General features: G+C 34.3%; 1 protein-coding gene and 2 pseudogenes across 3 annotated transcripts; all 3 read left to right on the top strand.

The window, feature by feature from the left end:
- Positions 1–399: 399 nt before the first annotated feature.
- LOC148202046 (uncharacterized) lies at positions 400–12471 on the top strand. Its single transcript, XM_088109512.1, has 5 exons — positions 400–2436; positions 3162–3338; positions 8134–8402; positions 11070–11156; positions 12309–12471. Exons 1-5 carry the CDS (start codon positions 400–402, stop codon positions 12469–12471), a joined length of 2733 nt encoding a protein of 910 aa, XP_087965638.1.
- On the top strand, positions 11035–20639 carry LOC124847114 (pentatricopeptide repeat-containing protein At1g09220, mitochondrial pseudogene; annotated as a pseudogene). 2 transcript variants are annotated; one of them, XR_015785198.1, is made up of 2 exons: positions 11035–11530; positions 18981–20639. The product of XR_015785198.1 is annotated as a pentatricopeptide repeat-containing protein At1g09220, mitochondrial pseudogene, transcript variant X1 (transcript). The 2 variants fall into 2 exon arrangements; XR_015785199.1 differs by lacking the exon at positions 11035–11530 and adding an exon at positions 15854–15989.
- Positions 13753–15033, top strand: LOC148202045 (uncharacterized; annotated as a pseudogene).
- Positions 20640–22211: the final 1572 nt, after the last annotated feature.

Below are 22211 nucleotides of genomic sequence, written 5' to 3'. Positions count from 1 at the left end.
AAACTTTCAGGGATTTTTGTAAAAAGAATAAATTTGTATTGGGAAGATTATGTTGTGTAAAACTTATAAGTTGAAATTTCAATGGTGAAGACTATATTGTTTAAAGTTTGTAAGTTTGGTATTGTACTTTGGAGTAATTGAAATAAAGTTTGATTGTTTATATGAGATATCAAATTAATTTAGTCTCTACTATCAGTAATACCCTTTAAAATATGTGGGTGTTACATTATGGTATCAGAGCAATGGTTTTCGAAAGTATTTTGGGACTATGGGGAGTGAAATTATTATTCTTAGTAAAACTATTAATGGTTATGATGAAAATGACTATTGGAGGAAATTGATATCATATGCTAAATTGTATTGTTATCTTTTTGAAGAAATCGTTTAAACTCGACAAAGATGCAGCAACAACAAGTTGATCAAGTACCTCAAAATCATTCTAGCTTGAATGACTTCTTAAGGCATGATCCAACTAAATTTAATGGGGAGGCTACTCCTGATGAGGCTGACTCTTGGCTAAGGCAGAACGAGAAGATTTTTCGGGTAATAACTTGCTCAGAAGAACAAAAATTAACTTATGCATCATTTCTTTTGGTGGGTGAGGCTGAATATTGGTGGGAAAGTATGCAACAGTTGATGACGGTTCGTGGTGAGGCTGTGAATTGGGAGAACTTTAAGATAAGGTTCTTGGAAAAATATTTTCCAAACAGTGCAAAATTTGCAAGGGAGGCGGAGTTTCTGACCTTACAACAAAGAAGGTTATCAGTACAAGAGTACGTAGTAAAATTTAATTATCTCTCGAGGTTTTATACTCAGAATATCACAGAAGAATGGAGATGTCGAAAATTCGAGGGAGGACTAAGGCATGAACTGAAGAAGGTACTTATGCCATTGGAAATACAAGAGTTTCCAACATTGGTAGAGAAAGCCAGGATGATAGAATTGTTGGAGTTTGATCCAAGTAGAGTTTCCATACTTGCAAAGGGAGAATCTTCAATGAAATTCAACAAGAAACCTTATGAAAAACCACAATTATCATATCGAGGAACAGTGAAGTGTTTTGAGTGTGGAGGGGCACATTTCAGACGTGACTGCCCTAAACTTATTGGGGAAAGAGTTGAAGGGAAGAGATGTTTCATCTGCAATGATCCGGGACACTTTGCTAATGTCTGTCCAAAGAAAAAGAAAGTGGGTGAACCACAACAACAAGATTCTGCTGAAGTAAAGCCCCGGGCAACAGGAAGAGTATTCGCAATGTCTGTAGAAGAGGCTACTAAGCCAGGTACATTAATCTTACACACCTGTATGTTGTTAGGAGAATCCGTATATGTTTTGTTTGACTCTGGAGCCACACACTCCTTTATATCCCTAGCATGTTTAGAAAGACTCGGATTATCGATGCATGATCTAGGGTGTGAATTAGTAGTTTCTACACCAGCATCGGGACCAGTTGCGACCAGTTCAGTCTGTGTCGGATGCCCGATCCAAATTGCAGGACGCAAGTTCAAAGTGAACTTGATCTGCTTACCCCTTCAAAATCTAGACATTATTTTGGGAATGGATTGGTTGACTGCCAATCACGTTCTTATTGACTGCGGGAAACAAAAGATAGAGTTTCTAAATTTGAACGATTTAGAACTAGGCTCAACTCGAGTCGTTGCGAAAGATATCAAAGATGGAGCTACCTGCTATGTGGTGTTAGCTCAGGAGAAAAGAGAGAATACTGAAGAACAAATCATCGGAATACCTGTGGTAGAAGAATATGTTGATGTTTTTCCAGAAGAAGTACCAGGTTTACCACCTAGTCGAGAGATCGATTTCACAATAGATCTAGTGCCCGGAGCTGGCCCGGTTTCTATGGCTCCATACAGAATGGCTCCTGCCGAACTAGCAGAGTTGAAAAAGCAAATCGAAGATCTGTTGGAGAAGAAGTTTATCCGTCCAAGTGTGTCTCCATGGGGAGCTCCTGTATTGCTGGTGAAGAAGAAGGATGGAAGTTCAAGGTTGTGCGTGGATTATCGACAATTGAACAAGGTTACAATAAAGAACAAATATCCTTTGCCAAGAATCGATGATCTATTAGATCAGTTGAGGGGAGCAGAGGTGTTTTCGAAAATTGATCTCAGATCTGGGTACCATCAGATTCTTGTCAAGACGGAAGATGTACAAAAGACGGCTTTCAGATCTCGCTACGGACAATTTGAGTACGTAGTAATGTCGTTTGGCGTGACGAATGCTCCAACGATTTTTATGGACTACATGAACAGGATATTTCGGTCATGTTTAGATAAGTTCGTGGTAGTATTTATAGACGATATTCTTATCTATTCAGAGAATAAGGAAAAACATGCAGAACACTTGAGGATGGCATTGGAAATTTTGAGAAAACATCAACTGTATGGGAAACAGTCAAAGTGTGAGTTCTGGATAGAGAAAGTAAATTTTTTGGGTCATGTGATTTCTGCTCAAGGAATCTCAGTGGATCCAGCAAAAGTGGAAGCTGTGCTAAAGTGGGAGAGGCCGAAAACTGTAACTGAAGTACGAAGTTTTGTAGGATTAGCCGGTTATTACCGACGTTTTGTCGAAGGGTTTTCCAAGATTGTAGGCCCTCTAACTCAGTTAACTCGTAAAGATCAACCATTCCTGTGGACTGACAAGTGCGAAGCCAGTTTTGAAGATATGAAGCAACGGCTAACGTCAGCACCAGTATTAATCATTCCAGACTCCAACAAATCTTTTGAGGTGTACTGTGATGCGTCATATCAAGGCTTGGGGTGCGTCCTAATGCAAGGAAGGAGACCTGTAGCTTATGCATCTAGGTAGCTAAAGGCGCATGAGAAGAACTACCCAACGCATGACATAGAACTTGCCGCAGTAGTATTTGCATTAAAGACATGGAGACACTACCTCTATGGGGCAAGTTTCCAAGTTTTAATGACCATAAGAGTCTAAAGTATTTGTTCGATCAAAAGGAGCTGAACATGCGACAAAGAAGATGGATGGAATATATGAAGGACTATGACTTCGAGCTTTTATATCACCCAGGAAAAGCCAATGTGGTGGCAGATGCATTGAGTAGGAGACAAGCTCAGATAACAACACTGATGGTGAAGGAATTAGAACTGTTAGAAAAGTTACGTGATATGAACTTGGGGTTGCAGTTAACCCGAGATCATATATGGTGTGGTCATTTAGTAATCACTAGTGACTTCTTAGAACAAGTGAAGGTTGAGCAGTCAATGGATCAAGAGTTGCAGCAAAAGATCAGGTTGTTGGACACCGATCAAGCCAAGGAGTTCGTTCTAAGTAAAGATGGCATTCTTCGATTTAAGAACAGAGTGTGTATACCTGCAAAGAGTGAATTGAAACATTTAATTTTGGATGAAGGCCATAAAAGTCGTCTTAGCATACATCCAGGTATGACTAAGATGTATAAGGACCTGAAAGAGTCATTTTGGTGGAGTGGTATGAAGAGGGAAGTGGCAGAGTTTGTAACAGCCTACTTGGTGTGTCAGAAGGCAAAAGTGGAGCATCAAAAACCAAGAGGGATGTTACAACAATTAGACATTCCTCAATGAAAGTAGGACAATATCTCGATGGACTTTGTAACACATTTACCAAAATCATCAAAAGGTCACGATTCTATCTGGGTTATCGTTGATAGACTAACCAAGAGCGCTCACTTTTTGCCCATTAATCAACATATGTCACTAGAAAAGCTGACGGAGTTATACATCGGGGAAGTAGTGAGGTTGCATGGCATACCTACAAGCATTGTGTCAGACAGAGATCCAAGGTTTACTTCAAGGTTTTGGCAGACGCTACAGAAGGCTCTGGGAACACAGTTGAGGATGAGTTCGGCTTATCACCCTCAGACTGATGGTCAAACAGAAAGGACTATTCAGTCTTTGGAGGATTTGCTAAGAACTTGTGTATTAGATCATCTTGGAAGTTGGAATGAGATACTACCATTAGTAGAATTTACTTACAACAACAGTTATCATTCCAGTATTGGTATGCCACCATATGAAGCTTTATATGGAAGAAGATGTAGAACCCCGTTGTGTTGGTTTCAAGATGGGGAAGCACTGACAGTGGGACCCGAGCTATTACAGCGAACCACAGAAAAAATAAAATTAATCCAAGATCGGATGAAAGCAACTCAAAGTAGACAAAAGTCATATGCCGACAAAAGAAGAAGACCGTTAGAATTTGAAGAAGGAGATCACGTATTCTTACGAGTAACACCAACTACAGGAGTCGGGAGAGCTATCAAGATGAGGAAACTGACACCAAAATTTCTCGGACCGTATCAAATTCTCAAAAAGATTGGGCCAGTGGCTTATGAGATAGCATTACCACCTCGATTGGCAAAATTGCATAACGTTTTTCATGTATCCCAACTGAGGAAGTATATTCCAGATCCAAAGCATGTGTTAGAAGTTGATGAAATCCAGGTCAAGGAAAATTTAACAATGGACATTGGACCAGTGCGTATACTAGATGTTCAAATGAAAAAGCTAAGAGGAAAGGATATTCGCACGGTAAAGGTACTTTGGGATGAAGACACACAGGAAATGACTTGGGAATTGGAAGAATTTATGATAAAGGAATATCCATATCTCTTTTGTAAGTAGTCTTTTGTTAAAAAGTCTTTTGTTAAATAGATAATTTTCGAGGGCGAAAATAATTGTTGTTGGGGAGAATGTAAGACCATGAAAAAAAAAATATTTATAATAGTAAATTTTAGCATTTTATTAGTAATAATAATTTTAATGGATAGAAAAATGTAAATTTTTGGATATAAAATTATAGTAATTCTAGAGGGAGTGCTTCAAATTTTTGATAACTTATTTAGGATTTTTTTAAGAAAAGTGAATAGTAAATAGTAAATAGTAAATAGTAAATAGTAAATAGTAAATAGTAAATAGTAAATAGTAAATAGTGAATAGTGAATAGTTAAAAAAAAATATATTAAAATAAATTGTGGAAGAGAACACTCCACGTAGAATTAATCATTCAGAGATAAGAATGGTGAATAAAAAATAATTTTTGAATAGTAAAAATGAATAGTAAAAGTGAATAGTAAAAATGAATAGTAAAAATGAATAGTAAAATTTTTTGGCTATAAATAGCCAAGGGGGGGAGGCTGAAGAGGGCACCAAAATTCTAGAGAAATTGTGAGAGAAGAGAGTTGGAGGAAATTATAGTTGAAGAGGCTGGTAGTTTTCGGAGAACGGTTTGAGAAGAGGAAACTAAGTCTGGAATAGAGGTAAGGGGAGCTAACTTTGAGTATTTCCTTTTTGTATTATCTTGAGTCTAGAATATGCTATATTCTGCTTTTGTCTGATCTTAAATCTTGAATATGGAGTATTTTGTTTCTGTATGATCTTGAAATTTAAATAAGAGTATGCTTCTGTGATGATATCCAAGTGTGATAGTTGTAAAATGAGATATTGATTATGTTATGCCATTTGTATGTTATTAGTGTTTTTTTTGTATTTTGGAAGGATTAGAAATTGTCTAACCGGCTTTGCCAGATTCAATTTCTTGTTTCCCCAAACATTTTATTGCTTTCCTTATTTATTTTTATTGTATTTTGGAAGGATTAGAAGTTGTCTAACCGGCTCTGCCAGATTCAACTTCTTGTTTCCCCAAACTATTTATTGCTTTACTTATTTATTTTATTGCATTTTTGGAAGGATTAGAAGTTGTCTAACCGGCTCTGCCAGATTCAACTTCTTGTTTCCCCAGACATGTTATTGTTCTTGTTATTTAATTATATTGTATTTTTGGATGGATTAGAAGTTGTCTAACCGGCTCTGCCAGATTCAACTTCTTGTTTCCCCAGAAATTTTATTGTTTTATCTATTTTTTTATTGCATCTTTCTGGAAGGATGAGAAGTTGTCTAACCGGCTCTGCCAGATTCAACTTCTTGATTCCCCTAAATTTTTATATTAATATTATTTTGATGGTAATGGGAGCTAATTATTTTTGTATGAATTTATTTTATAAAAATTTGCATATGAATGTTGAACTGGTGTGCTCTTGTGAAACTATTTTATGACTTTTATTATATTGGGTATGATAACTGAAACTGTGAAATTGTACATGTTGTGATGTGATGAATTTAATCTGTTTTGAATGAGTTTGTTGGCTGAAATTGATCTTGTTGGAAGGTCTGAAGTAAGGGTTCTGAAATAGCTTATATATGGATATTAAATAGATGTATAGATATTGTTTGAGGTTGCTATGAGAGGAAGTGAACACATTAAAATTTGGCATTTCAAATTTAGAGCATAAGAGAAATGGTAGATAATTTAAATAAATAATTGTTAATTATTGAGGGCCTTTCTTTGTTGGTAGGATAGAGGAACCTTAAAAACCTGAGTTGGCACATCCCTGATCATAGAGCAGCCCTGGCCTGGTCCAGTCAGTTGTGACTAGTCATATGTGCTGGCGTCGAAGGTGAGTTTGATGCGTTCAGACATCTGGGTCCTCTCCGGTGACCAATTGGGGTAAAGAAAAATCTCTACTAGGATGAAAATAAAATAAAACAAGTTGATTGTAGATGCATAATATTATCATGGTAAAAATTTCATATATATTTTATTTATCATTACATTGAGCCCAGACTTTAATATGTAGTTCCTAAGATATGTTGATGTATTTTGGTTGATCCATGATCTTTGTTTGTGAAAATATGTTGAGTTATACTCGTTATGGGCAAAATGAGTTTATAATATGAAACATGATATCTGGCAATATGTTTAATTTATTGATACCAAAACGGGTTATTATGAATTCATGATTAAAGAATGAACATGATTGAGTTAGGTGGATAAGAGGGTATGAATTGTTGGTTTTATGAAATGTTGGAGTGGATATGAGAAATCATTACTTATGAAATGATGTTTACTACCGGGAGTAGTATGTTCGAGTTATACCATGAGAGTTTGGTATGAGCAAAGTAACACCTGAGGTTTATGAAAGTAGGCAGAAAGTGGTCTGACCATAAGGCTTTGACATAAACATATGATTCGTAAGTTTTATAGAAGCAGGCAGAGAGGGGTCTGACCATAAGGCTTCAGAAAGTAAGACGTAGTATATAAGTGAGGCTTAAGGAAGCAGGCAGAGAGCGGTCTGACCATAAGGCTTCATGAGTAAGCATGGTACACTTGTAAGATTTATGGAAATGAGAAAGATGATTTTGATAATGATGAATTAATGACATCGGAATAATGATATTTTATCAATTGCAGAAATACATGATTATAATATTTTTATTACAAGTTTAATGATTTTATGATATGGTTGGCTTACCCTTATTTGTTTGTACTATGATCATATAACTCATGTTATATGTGATTAGATAATGTTGCAGATGCGGTTGAAAAAGCTTAGAGATGAGAGAGATGCGGGGAAAAACTTTCAGGGATTTTTGTAAAAAGAATAAATTTGTATTGGGAAGATTATGTTGTGTAAAACTTATAAGTTGAAATTTCAATGGTGAAGACTATATTGTTTAAAGTTTGTAAGTTTGGTATTGTACTTTGGAGTAATTGAAATAAAGTTTGATTGTTTATATGAGATATCAAATTAATTTAGTCTCTACTATCAGTAATACCCTTTAAATATGTGGGTGTTACAGTTATCTTAAGTGATAATTGATTATCACAATGTATTTTTGTGAAAAATGGCAAATTTGATGAAGAATGAACATGGAACAAGATGGAGGAGTTGTGGAACGTGATGATAATCAGAGAGTTGATGTTAGTGGTTAAGTTTAGGATCAGTTTTTACTTGTGGTTGAGATTAGAGCATGTGTGGAAGATGGAATGCACAAGAATGTGTGTGGTTAATGAGCATGAGACATGAAGGATTAGTCTACTTGATGTACCTAGTAAATCCTAGTTCTGTCTATGAATAAGTGCCCCCTTTGGCATTGGTTGTTGAAAAGGGAGGGATATCCCCTTTGGCATTGGTTGTTGAAAAGGGGGTGACTCTCTTTGGCATTGATTATTGAAAAGAGAGTGACATTCTCTTTGACAAATAGTTGTAGAAAAGAGAATGGTGTTCAAGTGTTGAATCTTCTTTGGTGAGGAGGATAAATGTTCTGCCTTGTGTGATAGGTGAACAAGTCTGAAGTCAGAAGAAGGATGACTCAAGTGTATCTATATGGGAAAGCTACAGATGGGGCTATAGGAGTGGCTACAATGGGTGAGGTAGGGTACAAGAGTGTGACTAAGTCTTGTCATAACGGAGTTCATAGTTTGGTGATGCTCATGGTATGGTTCATGATTGGGATAATCATGTTGGTGTGTACCTATAATGATGATCATGGTATTGAAGATGCTCCAAGTTATCTTATGTTGATAGTAGTGTTACTAATCTGGTTATAGTAAGTAGTTAGCATAGGTGTTAATGAGTGGATAGACCAAAGGACTATGTGTGAGATGTTAGTGATAACATCAAGAGTTGAGATCAAGAATCAAGGATGGAAGTTTGAGGATCGAGGACTGAGGATCGAGTAATTCATTATGATTGAATTGTTAGAGGATTAAGAATCTTATTGTTATTACTTCTATGTATGGGGTGTTTGATTATGATTGATATAATCAGAAGGTAAGTATCTTGTTGTGTGTTTGATTAAGGTTGATATAATCAAAAGATATGTATCTTGTTGAGAGTTTGATTATGGTTGATATAATCAATATGTATGTATCTTGTTGTTATGATTGTTTTATCGGTAGCTTACCCTATACATGTTTGTGAATGAAATTATCAACGATGATCGTATAACGTGTTATACGTGAGCAAATGATATTGTAGATGTTCTAGAGACATGATAGATTCGTGAGATGATGAGGAAAAAACTTGGGTTTCTTTAATTTTTTGGCATAGACTTTTGAAACAAAGTAATAGTAGTTGTTTTATTTTCATATTCATTGTAATTACTTTTGAAATAACGTAATTGGACAAAACTTTTGAAACAATTATGTTTTGAATAAATTATACATGTTGAAAGATTAAAGTTTTTGAAAAATACGTTTCTGCGTTATGATAACATTTAAAAATTTATCGATTTTTGTAAATTCGTAACATCCTATAATTTGAGGAGGTTACATACCTTATGTTTGCAAATGAAGTTGAGTCAAATAAGATAATATGCCAGACTGATTCTTAACTCACAGGGGACCATCTAAATGGAGATGATCAAGTAAAGGGCGCTATATTACTTTAGTACAATCACCTTGTTTGGAACATGATTAACAATTTTGTTGAGATAAAGTTTGAGCATATCTTTAGAGGAGATAATTAGAGGGTCGATGTGTTATCTAGCCAGTACAAAAGCGACGATACAAATTGTCACTTCAACAAGTGTTTTTGTAACCTTCCACTGAAAAAATAGACGTGTATGCAAGTTGAAAAGGTGGAAAAACCGGAATGAAACTATTTGTTCGATATCTCAAAGGTAGGAGACATGCTAGACGGTGAAGATGCACGAAAAGTTACTTGGTGCATGCAGGTAGGCAATAAGTTATTTATGAAAGGGTATAATCGACCTTTAGTAAAATGCATTACCTTTAGTAAAATGCATTACCTTATATGCGATTTGTTATTAATACAGAAAAATGATTTGTTGTTATAATGATAGTCCTCCTTTGTACCTTTTTATTCTATAATGTAATTTCCTTTTATACATTTTTTTTTACTATCTTTCACTTGTTCTCGACATTTTTAAGACATTCTAACATATTAAATTTTAACTATTTCATTTTTATTTAAATAATGAAATCAATATTTATTACTTCTAATTTCTTTATTTAAGTAAATTATTTTTTATTTTCATCGGATATATCAAAAATATAAATTTTTAAGTTAATTAATATTCATGGATATTTTTTTTTTCAAATTTTAATTTTTTTTCTTTTAGTTAACATTGACAACGTATTTTATTGATTAATATTTATTGAGATTATTTTTATTGATGTTTATCATAGTTATTTAAGCTTATAATGAATTTAAGTTATTTCAATCTGTATTAGTTGGAAAATGTTTTTATTGACATTACAAAAGCAATCGGTCAGTGTTGGTGAAATGCTCTTATGTTAGTATTAAAAAAAAAAAAAGTCACTGCAAACGTTAATAGAAAAACAACTACAATGAACATCTTGATATTAGAAAATAATATTGGTCTAGAAAAAAAAAACTTGTATTAACTACGAAAATCATGATTAACATTAGTTAGAAAATAATTACGACCATGGTAATTTGATAAAAATTGTAAACATGTTTAAAATTTATAATATATGTATAAATTATTAAATTTGAATTTACTAATTAAAATGAATATAAATACATATAAATATTAATGACTATAATTAGAGTGATTTCATATAAGTATAATAGTTAAATATTTGATTTCTTTATATTTCAATTAAACTAAGCATGCGAAGCAAATTGTTCATATTTTATTATATTAAAATTCAAAAATATATTAGTAAACAAACACATATAACTGAAAAAGCAAACATAAAACGTGGTTAAAAGGGGATTGGAGTTATGGAATTTTTGTTAAAGTATGTTTTTCATTTTGTAGTTTTTTCATTAATTTTTTTATATTATATAGTTTTATTTAAGATATTAAAGGAAAATTTTTGTATATGTATCTTTTATATTGATTTTCTTTAACTTTATGGAAGAAAATATTGATAAAAAATTTAAAAATAAATTCACATATAACATATATAAATTAATCTCTGTTAGTAAAATATTTTAAATATAATACGTTAAAAGTATTTTTGTGTTAATGATAAAATAGTTCACAATATTTTATTAAATCAAATTTAAAAACTTGTGTTTATTATTGTCTTTAGGAGACTAATCTGAATTTAAATATTTATGAGATTAACCAAATTAAAATCTCAACTCATATTATTTATTATCCTACAAAATATATTCTTTTTTTAATAGATAGATGATGACATTAATTATTATTTTAGCATAAAAAACAGTGATAAAAGTTTTGCATTTTCACCACATCTATACTTTGCTGTCTCTGAAGCGGGAAGGGATTTAAGATGAAGAAAGTGGCGGCGGAGGAGAGTGGTTTCACGCGCCTCGCCTCGCCTCGCCTCATTCGTCTGCGATTGTGAGCCTTTCACGAAGGAAGAGCTTGCATCGAAGCTTCTCTTTACAACCTTAACAACAATCGTTGGTTCGACGATCTCACTCCCCGCTGCCTTCGCTTGCCCGAATCGCGGTAACCACCAAGAGGGGAGTCGAGAGTCGGATTGGTAGGAGTGAAGGGTAGCTTTAAGAACCCACCTAGACATGATTCGAGGGAAAAAAAATCAGAGAGGAAAAAGGGAGTGATTGGTTTCGGGTTTTTGGGCGAATTTCTGTGAGTGCGATATTGGAGGTTGGTGAAGGGAGGGTTGAGGAAGGAAGCGAAGCAGAATCGTGAGCACGGGAGGCGCGAACGGCTTCGGTTCAAGGGTCTTACTTGGAGGAGCTTCTAACCAGGTATGGGGAGCTAACCTTACTTGCATTGTATATGTTTGTTGTGTGAGTGATATGAATTGGTAAGTCTTGTTCGAGTTTGGTGTTTTAGGGTTTGAATGATGTAATTGTGAAAGAAATCAATGAGAATGTGTTCACGGCTGGATATGACGAATCCAATGAACTTGGTTGTGCTGCCTTTCTCTTTATTCAATTAACAGACTGTACTTGAAGAGTTGTTTGGTGAAATGCTTGCATTGGTGAATTATAAATTGACAATTGATATGCTAATGATGTGTTTATGTTGTACTATCTGGAGTAAAGGTTAATTGGAAACAATACAATTTGATGCTTTGAGGTTCGTGAATTAGGTTGTACAGAGTAGTATGCGGAGGTAACTTTGCTTGTCTTCAATTTTATTTTGGTTTGAATTCATGGTGAATGTTGTTTCTGCGGTGCAAATAGTTGGGTATTATTCTGGTTTTGTTCGTTGTTGGATGGTTATGAAGTGCTATTATGAATGGCTGCGATATCTGCTGTTGTGTAGTGCAATTCGTGAGCTTTTGAGTCACGTTTATGATTCTAAATGTGATATATTATATGAAGTGTATGATGATGAGTTCTGGATGTTGACATGTATGGTTTAATTTGATTATATGTTCAAATTTATGTTATATAGGTAGCTATTGTCCAAAATAACGAAGTACACGTGTGTTATGAACCAGATTCTAACTTAATAAAATATAAGTATGCTTATGGGAATATGGATTAATTGTGTGTGAATGCTGTTTCTATGAAAAAGGTTGAATAAAGTGGATATACTGGAATTAGAATTTGGGAAACTGGCACCATCTTTAGTTTTGTGTAGTACCAGCCAGGTTGGTACTTTGTCTCAAGAATATTCGACCCAATCTGTTTTAGGTGCAGTAGTTTCTGTTCTGCAATGTTTTGGTTGGGATGATTGACTCCAAAATAGGGGTGTACAATCCTACCATGGATTGCACGGCGTTACATGACCTTTCTGTCCAATTGGTAGGATGGTCGTACAATACACTTATAAAAGTATTTTATTAACAAGATTAATTAGTATTTTATATGGATAGAAAATAAATTTGTTTTGATCTTATATGAATTGGTACTGATTTTGATAGAAAATTATAATATTGAATAGGTAAAAATATTGGTATGAAAATTTTCTTTTAATCGAAAATAATGATGAAAAGTATTTATATATATCTCATTTTCAACGCCATACTGGATTCTGTTCTAAATTAATAAAATATTTATAGTTTATTAAATAATTTAAAAAAGTTGTATTAATTTTTCTACATAGCTATGTAACTTTTTTTTTAAATATATATTCGATCATTTATAATTTCTTATAATTATTTTACGTCTATCATATATTATTTGATTGTTATATAATTAAGATTTGTCTTTATATTTAATATTGTAAAAGAAAAACTGTATATTTTTTATAATGACTATTTTAGAATACCATTTCTTTTCTGGGATTTTTTTTTTAAAATAAATTCTTAGTTAATATTTGAAAAGATAAAAGGACCGTATGTTTGTTCTCTTATACGTATAAACAAACGTTGGTTAAGAGAGGGAAGTTACGATTCCACCAAAAGTTTCTCAATTTATTTTATATATATTTTTTAAATTATATTTATATACTAATCTATATATATTTTTAAAACTATATTTATATTATTATAATATTGATATTAAGTTTGGAAAAGTTTGTAAAACCACATGTACTTCCGCTCTCTAATTTCTTTTTCTTTTATTCTTCCGTAGCTCTATTTCTTTCTATTTGAATTTTCACTTTCAATTTCTCGTATTTTTAAAAATCAAATTTCACCACGGTGAAAATGAGGATTTAAGGAATATTATGGAAGGATCTATTTCTTCTTATGAGTAAGTTTATCTTCTACCTTATTTTTTAAGCAATTTATTTTCCTGTTACATGTGACTTTTGTACACTTTAGGTAAATCTCTATATATTAGAGATCATAAAATCATGTTTTAATTGTTGATTGAACTCTTCATTATGTAAATAGAGCTATTTTAAGCTTTGAAATTGTGTAGGAGAAGAGCTGTATTAGGAATCTACCTTAAGGTAAACAAAGTTAACCACTTAGAAGTTGTTAATTTTCTTGAAATGTTGAGTTTTGGTTTTGAGATTTAATTTTGGGTAAACTTGAAAAATAAAGAGTAAAATAACTCATTAGTTTTTCAAGATGAATGATTTTGACGAAGATGAAAAAAAGTATCTAGGGCAAGTAAACTTGAGAAATTTCATGAGAATTGTAGGATTGAAGAAAATGAAAAACTACTCTCTAAAGTTCTTATAGTTACATATAAGGACTTGAAAATTATTTAGAATGTGATATAGGAAAACATCCTCAAATTTGGCACTACCACCAATTCAAATTGATGAGGTACAAAGGACTTATCTAAAATGAGATCCATATCATATGCATCTAGAAAATTTCATAGTTTGGTAAAGATGATCATCTAAGAAGATTTCAATACACTTGGGTTAGCTTATTTCTTTCATGGTTAGAGTATTCGTCAATAAAAGATTTTGCATATTGCTTACCTTGCTATCTTTTTAGTGAAAAAATCAAGCGGATGCCCTGATTCACATGTTTTCATTGTTACATGTAATTGAATTTGAATTATAATAGGCAATGAGTTCATTGTCGTCAACATCTTTTAATTTTGTTCAGTGTTATTTTTATAGGTTTTAATAGTTGGAGGAAAGTTAATAATGGAAAAAGTTGCACTTTTTTAAAACGCATAGGGAAGGATCCCCCACCCACCACACAATATTATAGTGAGAGTTTGTCAATACTTGTTAAATCAAAATTGTAACATTAGAAATGTTTTGGAAGTGCAAAGCTTGGATTAAATTATGAAGAGTCAGTTACGTCTCAAGACTTCAATTGACACATTTTGTTTTTTATCCCTTAAAGCTTGTGCCTTTGGAGATCATGATGAAACTAGTGAGTTGAGGAACCACGGTAATTTTCTTGAGATGATTAAATGTCAAAGATTTCCTAGCATGAAATAAACTGAAGTAGTTGAAGTAATCTCCAATTAGTTGTAGACCTGTCTTTCTTAAATCCAAAATAGCATACTAACATAGGCTAAGGTACTTGTATTGTGTAGTATCACTTGCATACAGAAAAATTGTGCAATGCAAGTTGTAAGACCTGAGAATTTTCGCAATTTTAATATAAATAATTTATAAGTTAATTATGAGAATATTGTGTATTATAAAATAAATTATAGTTATCCTAGTATCAAGTGGGTTAACTAATAGAAGCTTTAATTGTACAAGTAAGTGTGTCTTTTAATTGTACTAGGAGACGGAAAGTAACCTTTAAATAGATATTAAATGAGTATGTAAGCAACACAAATGACTTGGCTTAGTGGTGAGAGTAGGCTTGTGGTTAAGAGACGGTGAGGTGTGTTGGTTTCAAACCCTAATGGGAACAAAGGAGAGTTTATTTTTATTTGGTTGATTTTTTTTAACCTAGCTTTTGACCAATAGAGAACACGTTTTTTTTCTTCTTTCCTCTAAATACCTCAAACCTTAGGGCATTGGGGGGATTTCGGCGTGAATGATGAGCATTCACTGCTCTCTTGTAACATGGGGGAGGGTAGAGAAGAGAGGGGAGGAGCGCTATTTTTTTTAGGGAGCAATTCGAGGGAGAAAGGTTGTGTTTGAGTGTCAGTGAGTGGTACTCTGAGAATGAATGCAATGTGGTTCGAGAAGGGGTTTAGAGTCAAGGGGATGAACGTTGGAGCAGGGGATGCAAAGTTTGAAAGGTTGTAGTGGCTGTGTTGAGACGCCATGAAAGGTATGGGGAGTAAATGTAAATGTGTATTTTCTTTTTGTTCTAAGTGCGTGTAAATGATGGGCATGTTCTTGTTGGGTGTTTCGAATGTGTGAGCGGGATGCTCTGTTCTACTATTCCTTCTGATATTGGACTGAAATTTGAACTGCTAAGTACCTTGACTGTGTTCCTGATGAATATCAATTTTTTAATGGTTGTTTATGTCCAAAGGGGGTTTAGACGTTATTGTGATAATTTTAGAATTATATGAACTGATGGGAACTTGTTGCTGTGTTTTGGGTGTGATAATGGTTGGGAAGTGGGTAAGATTGTTATTTCATCCTTGGTTAGCTGCATTGTAACAATTTGACATTGGTTGATACGGGTTGTGTGTTATATGGTATTTGAGTTTTAAGTGTGGGCTTGTGTGTTACATGTTCTGAATATATGACAAGCATAACTGTAACTGGAAATGGAATGTATTTTCACCTGTCAAAATTGTGCTTACAGTAAGTTTGATGCATGGAATTGGGTTGGCTGTTAGTGAAACTGAATAGATTTTGTGGCTTGGGCTGGGCTATCATGTGAGAGTCTGTTGGGCAGAATCTACTACTAACAGGATTCTCCATAATGTATGTTGCTTACCTGTATTAAACCCTTGTCCAGATGCATGCTTGCAATGATAAGCTTATGTTAACCACTGCTGAATTGAGTCTGCCCAGATAAATTACGTGACCTGTTGCTTATGACTCTGTTTGATTAACTGGTTTGTTTGCCCGTATAATAATATGATGGAAATTGATTATGCTTATGACAGGGCTGTCATATGTAGTTTATATGTGAGTAATTGTTACCGTTTTTAGATATGGGTTGGACTGCAAATTCAGGTGTGAGTACGGTCTGTACCTTAAACATGGAATGAGCCTTTACGTTAAATGCTTGATGGAAGTATGTTGGATGTTGTTGCTTTGTTTATGTTACAGTTTTTAGCCTGTTGTATATGCTGTGTTTAAGCATTCTAGTTATTCATATGGCTGCTGGGAATTTACTCTCTATTTGTTTGGACACTCTGGGTTTTGGTCACTTGAGAATTAAACTGTAAAATAGTTCTTGAGGACTTGATTGATCCCTCTCATAATCTTCTATTTATAATATACAAGAGTACATGATAATTAGGGTAACCTTAGACACAATATAATCATGATAGGGTAACCTAGACACAATATAATCATGATAAATAGGGTAACCTAGACACAATATAATCATGATAAATAGGATAATCCTAAACATAATATAATCATATAAATAGGGTAACCCTAGACATAATATAATCATGATAAATAGGGTAAATATTCTAACATGGTCAATGTAGTTTGTATATTCGTTGTTAATGCAAAGTTATATTTGAAATAATTAAGGTAGTCAACTCTGAACTTTACTCTGGTTGCATTGAAAAAGAGATATAGGGACCCTGGTACGCTAGTTCAAACTGGGTTAGTGCATTGGGTCATCTGGTGTATTACATGTCCTTTCTTAGTGTTCTGATTGCTAGACTGTTGGAATTTTGTTGGTCCCTCATCATTGGTTGCTTGCAAACTGTTTGGATTAGTTAAAATGAAATACTATGGGTATCCTTGATCTGTACTTGGCTGTGTGATACTATAATTACTGGAAAAATAATTGTTGGCAGGTGCATGGGGAGTTGGTATTGTTTTAAGCTAAATATAGCTTATTTGGATTATGGGTGGACGTTATGTGTCTAGGGAGATTTGGGAATACAGTGAAGTCTATGGTTGGTTGATGATGGTTGTTATCATCATTAATAGATGCTGTATGATTATGTTCGGGAGATACTATGTTTGAATTTAAATGGGATGGTGAACATGTGGTACTAAATCCGAGTGTCTTATTGATGGTCTTCTAATGCATGTGTTACTCACCCATATTTGTTTGTTTGTGTGTGTGACTATGATCGTATAACGTGTGTGTTATGTGGGAGCAGGTGTATATGTAGGTATAGAGAATTATCTTGTGGACGCTGGTGAGAGGGGGAGTTAAAGCTAAAAGGGTTTTTGGTGAATCTTTATGTATAATGTAATAACGAATTGAGGTTTATGTAAATGCTAACTTTGTAGACTAATTTATGTATTAATACAATGGTCGTACAATTATTAATATTTGGTTATCTTTCTTGGGAAACTTTATAAACGGTTTGTGAAAATTTCAAATTCTATCGTATAATTGTGACTCCCGATTTTGGGATGTTATATTTTAGAACCAGGTTTTCGAAAAAAACTTTTGAGGCTGTGGGGAGTGAGTTTGCCTAGTTTCTGATGAGTAACTCTGAGTAACTTTGATTGTTTTAGTGTTTCATGCTGCAAATGTTAATGGAGATGTAATTGATTGTTTATGTAGTTGGTTCCATACTTAACAACAATTTTGACCTTGCAATAGTCTTTTGGAATATGAGTATCGTGTGACTTGGGTCATGCCTAAAGTTGATTTTCCATATACATAGTACTCTATTTGTCATGAACCTGCTAAGTCTGGATGGATTAGCTAGTTGGATGAGTTGAGTATGGGGAGCTAACTCTGCTTGAATTGTATTTATTAGTTAAATGTGTGATTCATAATGAAAATCCTTCAATTGAGCTTTCTGTTTGATGTATTTGGATGTCGTGATTGTGGAAGAGTCAATGTTAATGTGCTCACGGCTGTTTCTGATGAAATTTTAGAGTCCTATTGTGTTGCCATTGTGTGTGTTTAATTAACAACTTTCTTGTTACGTTTTGTTTGATGAAATTCATGTTTGATTGCACTAGTACTCTGTATGAATTATACTGATGAGAGTTTAATGATTACAATGTCTGGCTTAGTTGCTGCTTGAAGTTAGTATGTTCCTAAATACCCTGCGTGCCATGCATTGGGCTGTTCTGAGTAGTATGGTTAGGGTTTTAGATGTTTGGAAGACTTGGAATGTGGTGGGATTGAGTTACTTGAGTTATTGTGTGATGGAGGGTAATTTTTGAGTATACTGATGGTGGGTGTTCTGAATATATGCTGAACGTGGTCTGTCTAATTGCTGTCTAAATGTATCAGGTTTGTAACGAAGAATTCCTGGAAAACGTGGGTTTTCGGGTTATCTGGTTATCTTTGCCATTGTGTTGGTCTGTTATGCATGTAATAATATTAAAACCAGAACTAGAGTAACAGGGCCAGCTGTCTCGCTGGTTGAAGGTTGGAGTAGGTCTCTTTAATCTAGACGACTGATAGTATGAAAGTATAAGTCTTCTGTGCATCGTTATTACTGGGTCTGTGCATGCTTAATGAAGGTTGGAAGGTTCCGTTTGGACAAGTTTGTAATATGATATGTTAGGTAGTTAAGCAAAGATTAACAGGGTGGTATGTTAAAAACTGGTACTAGATATGGATGGAAAGTAAAGAGTTGTATGATTTATTGTGGGCTCTATATGATAATTGTTAATGGACCTTGCAGGATATACACATATTTATGAGAACATAATGCAATATAAGGAATGTTATTGGTTCTGTGAAATTCTAATGTTTATTCTGTTACATGAAAATGTTAAATTACGTAGGTGACTTGGTATTTATGTGTACAGGTTTAGGTGTGGATAATTGTGATCATTATATTCATCTCTTGGAGTAGATAATGTGAGATGGATCGGAACATGGTTTTATGGAACATGGAACATGGTTAGTAAAATGTCACTCTTGAAACCAAAGCACCTTTTCTCCCTTACAGGTTTTGTAACAGTGGCAACCATATCCAGCACCACCATCTCTCACCGTTTTCCGTGTCTTGAAATCCCAGCTCCTTCGTCCTCTCCCAAACCTAAACATCCACAACACTTGCTCTCTCTTCTGCTCAAACATCCTTCTCAACCCCAAATTCTGCAACAAGTTCACTGTTACATTATCACTTCTGGCCTCTTTCACTACCCTTTTCACGACACCTCCACTTGTTTACTCCTCTTGAACAATGTCATCCGCTGTTACTCCCGTGGCCCTTCCCCTCAACTAGCTCTTCACTTCTTTAGGTACACCCAACACTCCCACACTTTCTTCACATACCCTTCCCTTGACACCTTCTCTTTTGCCTTTCTTTCCCACGCTTCTGCCAATCCAAACTGCACCCGCTTTGGGACTCAACTCCACGCCCTCGTTTTCAAGGTTGGGTTTCAGTTTCATATGTATGTGCAAACTGGGCTTTTGCAAATGTACTCAAGTTGGGGTCTTTTAGTTGAAGCCGCACAAGTGTTCTACCAAATGCTATGCAAAAGCTTAGTTACTTGGAATGTTTTTATCACTGGTTTGATTAGATGGGGTGAGGTTGAACTTGCACTTTCTGTGTTTAATCAGATGCCTTCTCGGAGTGTAGTGTCATGGACCCTTGTTATTGATGGATACACACGCAGGAATCAGCCCATGAAAGCTTTAACTTTATTTAGGGAAATGATCCAAGTTGATGGTATAGAACCTACTCAAGTTACTCTTTTGACCATTTTTCCTGCTATTGCAAACATTGGGTGTATTAAGATATGTCAATCAGCTCATGGATATGCAGAGAAGAGAGGGTTCAATTCCTCTGACATACGCATTACCAATGCATTAATTGATTTGTATGCAAAGTGTGGATGTATAGCAAGTGTGAATAGATTCTTGCAGGAGTTACCTGATCAGAGGAAGAATTTGGTATCGTGGACTTCAGCTATCTCTGGTTTTGCAATGAATGGAATGGGGAGGGAAGCTCTAGAGACTTTTGAAAACATGGAGAAGGCTGGGCTTAGTCCGAATCGTGTGACATTCCTTAGTGTTTTGAGTGCCTGTAGTCATGGAGGATTGGTTCAAGAAGGCCTCGATTTTTTTGTTAAAATGGTAAAGGATTGTAAACTAGTGCCAGATATCAAGCACTACGGTTGTGTGATAGATATGCTGGGGAGGGCTGGCAGGTTAGAAGAAGCTGAAAAGGTTGCTTCACAGGTACCTCATGAGGTTGCCAATGCTGTAATGTGGAGAACTTTGTTGGGTGCTTGTAGTGTTCATAATAATGTTGAAATTGGTCAGAGGGTGATCAGGAAAGTACTAGAGATGGAGAGAGGACACGGTGGGGATTATGTTCTTATGTCCAATATTCTTGTTGGTGTTGAGAGATTTAAGGACGCTCAAAGGTTGAGAGATATGATAGATAAAAGAATTGCATTTAAACTTCCTGGCTATAGTATAGTCTAAATTATATAATAGATGGTTTTTGTTCTGCCTTTCTGCATTTAAACAAATTGGTTCTGCCTTTTCTAGTTACTCAAGAATGAGATTACCTACAATTAAGTTTAGTGGTCGAATTCCATATTTTAGTTGTCTCAGATAAAATAAACTTTATAGGAAACAAGCTCTCAATAAAAAATTCACATTTAAAATGGAATTATATTACAGTAAGTTGTATTTATTTTCAAAACAAAATGAAAACAGTAATATTGTTGTTCTTACATATCATCTTTGGGGACAAGATAATATCTCTCTGCATTTTGGCGCTGACCAATCAGTTGAGCACAATTAACTGAAAATTTTCCTGCCCTTTCCTGTCCTCCATGATCCTTTAACTTTAATGAAGACAGCACCACATTAAAGTTTTAATTTAATACAGAAGTATATAATTTTGTTATTAAGTGTATCCTTATTGATTAATGCTTGAAATAGACTGTTTAATATGCTTTTAAGTAACTTTAATATGCTTGAAACCAACTTTTTGAACTTCTTCAAAGATGTGTGTTTCTTTCCCTTTTAGTTATATTTTTCATTCTCTTTGGTTTGTTTGATACACTTGGGTGCTTTTGGTTGCCCTTTGTTCAATAGCACGCTTTTCTGATAGTTAACCAGTTTACACAGTTAAGCCCCCAATCAACCTGACGTGGAATTTGTATTGCTTTACTAAGGCCAAATGATGTATTTTAACGCAATGTAAGCAAAGGGCACTCAATTCCAATAATAGAAGGGCGCTTGGTTGAATAAAATTAAAAAACTACAGGGTTTAATGGCATTAAATCTCATATATTGATGCTTAAGGAACCACTGACTTAATCTTCATATGTTCAGCTGAACTAGCTGCCTTCACTCTTTGCTGTCATTGAAAAAGTGCAGTTCAAAACTGCATAACGTGCTTGCTCAAAGCCAATAGATAATGTAAGTATGTAATAACAGGATTTGAAGTTAAAACCTTCTTGACAAAATTGTCTTCTTCTGGAGAGAAAGGCCCCTCCCAGCAAGGGCAAACATGATGAGCTCTGGCAACCCTTTCAAAAGGATCAAACATCTGCCTCATGCCATCAGCAATATTATATTTGATGCAAGCAATCATAAGACAAAGTATTAGTTGATATGAAACCAGCATACCAGTGACAACATCATGTCCAGAGACAACTTTGATATGATCACAAAAACAACATGAACACTATGGTCTGGCACAAATCGACCTTCTCTGTACATCTCTTTTTTCCTTGGAAGACTCTAAAACTTTGAGATAAGAATCAAGTCCAGAACATTGCTGATCCAGAGACTGAAGTTTCGATTCTATAAATCTCTTTCTTGCTGCAAGAAAATCATTTAAATATAAATAGTACAAAACTGTGTCTTCAGTTATTCAGCATGGTGGAAGAAAGAAACCAAACTAGGGCAAAGAGGATGCAGCATAAAAAAATAAAAAAATGTCAAGTGGGCACCATCACCTATATCAAGAGACGCATACAAAATGCTAAATAGAAGGCTATTTATATTTACTGCATATTATTATCATGTTGATATGCAGAATAGCAATCTATTGGCATTGGCATGACAGA

Source organism: Vigna umbellata, chromosome 3 (assembly GCF_029865625.1).
Source record: "Vigna umbellata cultivar VRB3 chromosome 3, Vumbellata_1.0, whole genome shotgun sequence".
NCBI lineage: Eukaryota > Viridiplantae > Streptophyta > Magnoliopsida > Fabales > Fabaceae > Vigna > Vigna umbellata.
Note: the sequence above shows the minus strand (reverse complement) of the source record. Positions and strands in the feature narration are given on the sequence as shown.

Coding starts and splice junctions, on each gene's coding strand:
- LOC148202046 (XM_088109512.1), top strand. CDS start 400: ATGCAGCAACAACAAGTTGATCAAGTACCTCAAAATCATTCTAGCTTG. Junction 2,437..3,161: donor GTGAGTTCTGGATAGAGAAA/GTAAATTTTTTG, acceptor TTGGGGTTGCAG/TTAACCCGAGATCATATATG. Junction 8,403..11,069: donor GTGTTACTAATCTGGTTATA/GTAAGTAGTTAG, acceptor CTGTCTCTGAAG/CGGGAAGGGATTTAAGATGA.